The following is a 6,632-nucleotide window of genomic DNA, read 5'->3' on the forward strand; positions in this document are numbered from 1 at the left end:
GTGTGCTTTCCTCTGTTTTATATTACTTATGGGTGCCGTATTTATGTTATGTAATCTTGTAACCTTGTGCTGTGCTTTACTATGTGTTTGTGTGGTACCGCGTGTCTCGAGCAGGGGGTCTATCGGAAACAGCCTTTCTACTTCTTCAGAGGTAGAGGTATGGACTGCGTACATCCTACCCCCCCAGACCCCACCAGGTGGGAATACACTGGGTTTGTTGTTGTTGTTGGTTCTCAACTGACAGATTGACAAAATTCAATAGTCTGTCAAATTCAGCCTGGTACTCCTTGACGCTACCTATTTGAGTCAACTTCTTGAGTGCTTCCACAGCATCCTCAAACCCTTCCCCAAATCTTTCATTTAAAGATAAAACATACTCGGACCAACTCAATTCCACACCGGTGTTTGTAGACTTCATGTAGGACCTATGCCAGACTATAGCTTCCCCTTCCATGTGAACTGAAGCTATCCTAACCCTTTGGTCGAATGGAATATCATCCACAGAAAAATACTGCTCTATTTGTATAACCAATTGCGTAATTCTGAACCAGAAAATTTGGGGTACTATAGCCTACAAAAATCGAGTGAAAAATGTGCCGTGATTCATATTCTCCTTGGGTCTGAGATCATTAGGCAAATCCATAGAACAAGCTTGAGCAGTTGAGGATTCTGCTCGACCTCCTTCCTTGTTCCTATTAACATCACCCAATTTTGTTAAGCTTTCCTTCAACTCACCCAATTCCTTATCAGCTTGGGTGTTTCTGTCCATGATGCTAATCATCCCTTCCATCAATTTTTGAAGCTAGTCTTGCATCTGGGACATCTTATCCTCCATGACTTCAGTAGATTTGCTTTTGTCAACCATTTATGGCCAAAAATAGAGTGGCTCTGATACCAATTGATGCACCATTGATAATCAAATGCCAATTGTGGACCAGTTCTAGAAATTATCTTTGCAAAACTGGAATGCTAATCAGGGAAAATTTGAGAACTTAGCTAAGAAGAGAAGAGAATTTGAGAGAGAGAGAGAGAGAGAGAGAGGAGAAATGTTGTTATTCAATGAATATCACAATCAGTACAACTGTTTTTATAGCTAAAACTCTTAATTGGATAGTTGTAACTGCCTTAACTAACTTTGGGACACCGCTACAGTACAACTACAGTAAAAACAGAATTTTAAACTACAAATATCATTTTAACAGTTTTAACTAATCAATGCCAGCTCAACTCGAATTCTTGATTTCTCCTCTTCTTTATACTCCATATTGCATACTTGTAACAATGATCATTTTGAACTGATTTGGATATTTATTTAGTAATAACTAGTTTAGGACTTTTTTTTTGATAAATAAGTAAATCGACTATGAGTAAAGCATGCATCAGTTTGTTGTACGTTCCCCATCAAGCCAATAATCCTTGGTAGGCTAACTACTTCATGACAACGATAATGGACTGAACTAACCATCACAAGTAGTAAATATCCACATGGTTAGTGAAAAACTAAAATTCTAAAATTACAAGAGATAAGTGTGGTCATTCAAGGACTTCCTTAAACAGTTATCTGGTCAAGCTGGGTTACAAGCACTTTTCCATGTTCTAGAAAATTGTTTATTGCTAAGAACAAGTCTATCCTTTAAGGAAACCATAATTTTGCAAGTTCAATAACGTAATTACATCATAAATTTAGATTTAGACAAGATTATGGCAAAAATATTGAGTACTTTTAACTATATCAGATTTCAGTATTGGGCCTAGCCCCAAATTCATCTATTAGCTGAGGATAAGCCATATGCAAGCTCCAACCAGTTATGAATGAGAATAAAAGTTAACGAGGCTTGGATAAGAATCACCATAGGCTCAACTCAAAAGGCCAATTTTTAATCCTAATATTGATTTTTTAATTTGAGCTGAACAATTAACAAGTCATATTCTGGCCAAGAATCACTAGCACATGCGGCTACGGTCTCATTCATACAAAACATAAAGAAGATCAAAAAACTAAATGTAATAATTTAAATTGAGAGTCCCAATTACCTCTGGGTCAGCACATAATCTGCTTTGCTGATCAAACTCATGTGCTTTGCTGTCAATGTTAGGCAAGTGAGAGAAAATATGTCTCACCAATTCATGCATTGTGTGTCTTGCTATTCTCTGCAGCAGTTCACTTTTGGCACTAGCTTGATGAACAAGCCGAAAGCAAGTGTTTACAATGTTGCACACATGATGATTACTCAAATTTGCTGATGCCTTACTTTTCATGCAAGCCAAAAGAACCTGAAGTATCTTCATCAGCACCACTTCCTCAGAGGCAGGATCAGTCACTTCAAAGCGGCAACTTGTCACGGTCTCAACTATCTGATGTAAAGATTTCTCTACATTCATGATAGCTGAATCAATTATTTCAAGGGTTAAGAATTTGTAAACGGAAGACAATGCAACACCGGTTATTGGTGCACCAGTCTCATCAGATTGAATCACATCCAAGAAAGGTCGAAGATATAGGAGTGGATCAACTTTGTTCCAGTGATGTTGCCATGAGAAGATACTTTTCCGTAATTCCTTGAAAGAATGGATGAGAGGATGCTCTAGGTGATCATCGTCAGCAGCATAACGAAATCCCCACCTTACATTTCTCCTCATAACAGCCAAAACAGCACCAATTTCTGAATTTACCATACATGCTAAGGCACCTTTGAAAGGCTTTATAGTACAATCCTTGGGTTCTGAAAATCGAGTATTGACTTCACTCTGCTGATTAAGGCACCCCATCATGGTTTAACTTTCAATTCAGTTCACTTGAATTGTAAAAAAATCAAAAGGCTAAAGCACAAATCAAGCAGCATCTTGCTAAATCACTTCCTGAGCAGCAACAAATTGGTTTAATATGACAGCCAACAGTTAAAAGTTTATAAAGACAAGTAAAATAATTAGTGAGAGATACCAAAAAGCAACTAGCTACATTTCATTCACACTGACAAATGACTGAGATATCATTTAAAGATTAAAAGGCTGAGAGTCATTAGAAGAAGAGAGTGATGCATTAAGAAGACAACCAAGAACAAGACACATCCTAACCAAGGTAACTATGAAGTGCCTTTTTTAAGGGCAAAATGCATAAACCAGGCTATAACTAGTGGATGAAGCACCTAATTCGTTCAAAAGAGAGAGATCAGAAAACTGAGTGAGACTGACTAGAACCATTTTCAAACTGTGCTCTACTATTATATTTGATTAAATGAGAAAATGTAGGAGGGAAAACAATGACAATAGATACTTACATCAGTACTTAAATGATTCAATCTACATTCATTTTATTGAAGACGAAGCTAGTAACTTGGCTTCTTCATAGCTATTGCAGCATATTTATGGATTAGCTTCTTACATTTTGCAACTAAAATATTAAAGCTCATAATTTGATGCTTAAGTACAAATTAGAACCCACATATGTGCTGATAAACAAAAGACGATTACACATACATGCAAGAGGAACTTGTTATCTATCTACAGCATACAACTTCAATACCACACAAAAAGCACCAAAGAAAGTAACACGTTGACGAAGGTTTTGGATCTCTTTACATACTAGTACACATTGATTCAAGGTAAGAGCGAAATGGTTGGCGAGTCGATATGTATAGCGGACTCTCAAAAGTTAATATTCTGCAAGTAAATAGTTAAAATTAATATATTTTATTCTTTTCTGTATCAAGAAAAATAGATAAAATTTGATAAACCAACTTTGCTCCAAGTACTTACGCTAATATTGTCAATATATAAATTTAAAATTTTTTGAACAAAGAATTCCTTTGCAGCACTAAAAGGATTATTTCAAAGCAACTATACACCATATTTTACAACAGTCAAATATTATTGGTGACTTAAGGGTATTCCAACCATAATGCTGTCAAATCATTCAAAACCATTTAATTTCTCTCTGTAAATTATCTTTTGATTTGCCAATAAAAAAGAAAGAGATATGGGCAGTAGTAAACAATTTTTCTTATGAAAGGCTAATAAATGGTTTCAAGTAATTTGAAAATGTTGGTAAGTGGATAAACTTACAATTTCCTGAATATTGATAGTTCTTCTCCACCATGAATATCAACTATTAAAGTTCTACAAGTATTCTTCTAGGCATCCAAATTTCCAAGTCTCTGCCACTTTCAAATGTTAAAATCACTTCTCTCTCTATCTCTTACATGCCTATCTCTCTTCTTGATTAAAAAAAATCTTCCTTGACGCAACAAATGGGAAAACAAGATAAACTAAAAGGATTACAGCCACAAATACTATGTTGCATTCATGTACTAGATCATTCTGTCAAAAACTTTTAAAAGCTTTGTCTTCCCGTAGATCTTTGCATCCTTAGAAATATTAAAATTAAGCATTGACTTCAGCATTTTGCAATCAATTCAGAACTTCTCACTTAAATGGTTGTCATAGAGAACCCCCAAATATGTCTTAAAATACAATTATTTAGTATTTGAATGAAATGAGCACCATTTGAACAAAATGAATATAGAAAATCGTACAACTAATTCCAACTAGCTCTTTCTCCTTTTTTTTTTTAAAAATCGTGGTGTCCGGTTCAGACCTCAACTACAATACTAAAGTAATCACCTCCCACCAACGACAGGTACCAAATAATTTTGTCCACCAAGGCAAGAAATAGATGAACAGAAATCTCCTAGTGTTTTGTCTTGACTGAAATTTGAACCTAAAACCTCATGATGCTCAAGCCACTTCATTCACCTATAAGGCACGCCCTCGGGTGCCTAGCTTGTGATTGAGGTCAGTGACGGAGACTGGTAGGACCGAGAATTCATTTGAACCCCTTTAGGCAGAAAATTACTGGTAGGACCGAGAATTCATTTGAACCCCTTTAGGCAGAAAATTATGTTATTTTATACATGGTTCAAATTAGTTTTTAAGCATATCTAGCAGATGTTGAGGAGGAACCTCCTCGTAACTTGTTCATATTTTGAACCGCCTTAGTGCAAATCTGGCTCCGCCACTAACTGAGTTAAAATTCATTTTTAAAAATTACACTGATGTTGTCATCACCACCACCACCACCATTACAAGAACCCAATAATCTCATTCCAAAAGCGCAAATAGCAGAAAAAAGAAACAAAAATGACAGGAAAATTCAGAACAATCACATTTCAATTCAGCCTTTAAACCTACCTACACCATCTTGAAAGCATCACAAAAATGATCCTGAACAACAAATTGCATTTGCGATTTTTCAAAAAGCAGATGAAAATCCATTATATCTATATATTGTGTCACAATGTCACACCACTTGTAATTATGCGACAAACTTTATAAACAAAACGAATAATTATAGGTACCAATTCGAAATGCCGGATCTAAATAGACATAATTAAATTAGCTGAAGATCAGTTTGGAGTTTGGAATTCGGCATTTATGATATATATAGAGAGAGAGACAGAGAGAGAGTGATCAATAAGATCTGGAAGAAAGTGAAAGTTACCTTATATATAGAGCAAATGTTGGAAGTTGTTCGTAACAGGGAATATTTTGCAGTTGAATATTTTTGGCAGTTGATTTTTGGAGGGGTATTCCTTGTTAATCTTTAAACAACCGATTGGAAGTCAAATTTTATGTTTTCATTATTTATTCTCTTTAATTTATATTTTGGATGTTTAAAATACAATTAATAATTGAATTAGGGAAATTTTTGTTTCAAATTGTTAATATTAGCAAGAGAAATAAAACAAAGGAAAGTTGAACGGATCGGAATCACTTTTTCTGAAGATTTATATAATTAATATGTTTTTTTAACAAAAAAGACCAGAATCACTTGAAATTTGCTTAGTTATTTCATCCAAGTTAGGAGTGAATTATGATAGACAATGTATATTTTCTTTTGCATTGTTTGATTTAAAAATAAGATTACAAAGTTATCAAGAAAAATGTGGTATTTTGTGGAATACAAAGTTATCAAGTAAAATGTGGTATTTTGTGGAATACAAAGTTATTTTGAATTTGAGCAAATTATGGGCTAATCATAACACTGACTTAATAGCAAAAAATAAAAGTGATTGAATTTGATAATCTTGTGAGGGGTGATTATTCAGCATGATAGTTGAATATGTTTTAGAGCTAGATAGACATAAATATTGTTTAATTTTTTTTCAAAATAAATTCAAAACAATCTTATTAGACGCTGTTAGTAATTTCTATATTGTGCACTTGCATGTTAAAATATTATACTTAGACACGTTATTTTTAAAGAAGTCTATTTTTATGATCTCATAAAATATTATAGTATTTGAGCCTAAAATTTAAATATCTAATAAGTATGAGTTTATTTTGGATAAATTAAAATTCATGGACCTTTTCACTTTTTCATAAGTACGATGAAAACTTCATTGAAAAGTTAATTTCTAATGAGGCATAATTGAAGGCTTGCTTTTAAAAGAGTTAGAGATATAAATATAGAATAGTCAAAATATAAATATTGTGGTCCCTAAGTTTATACGCTATTTTTTCTCTCTAACCTATCTTAGAATAGAATACAGAATAACGTATGAAGGCTTAGAAGATCATAAAATTGATTACAAAAGAAAGAAAATCTTTAATAAATCAAAGTTATTGCAATGGAA

General features: G+C 33.8%; 1 protein-coding gene across 1 annotated transcript in view; it reads right to left on the reverse strand.

Annotated features, from left to right (window-relative positions):
- LOC107858761 (ARF guanine-nucleotide exchange factor GNOM-like) overlaps positions 1-5,442 on the reverse strand; it is a 14,542-nt gene extending 9,100 nt beyond the window's left edge. The window contains 2 exon segments of the mRNA XM_016703539.2: positions 2,035-2,859; positions 4,063-5,442. Coding sequence (XP_016559025.2) covers positions 2,035-2,772 — 738 coding nt within the window. The 5' untranslated portion in view covers positions 2,773-2,859; positions 4,063-5,442.
- Positions 5,443-6,632: the final 1,190 nt, after the last annotated feature.

The sequence above is a fragment of the Capsicum annuum genome, chromosome 2, assembly GCF_002878395.1.
Source record: "Capsicum annuum cultivar UCD-10X-F1 chromosome 2, UCD10Xv1.1, whole genome shotgun sequence".
NCBI lineage: Eukaryota > Viridiplantae > Streptophyta > Magnoliopsida > Solanales > Solanaceae > Capsicum > Capsicum annuum.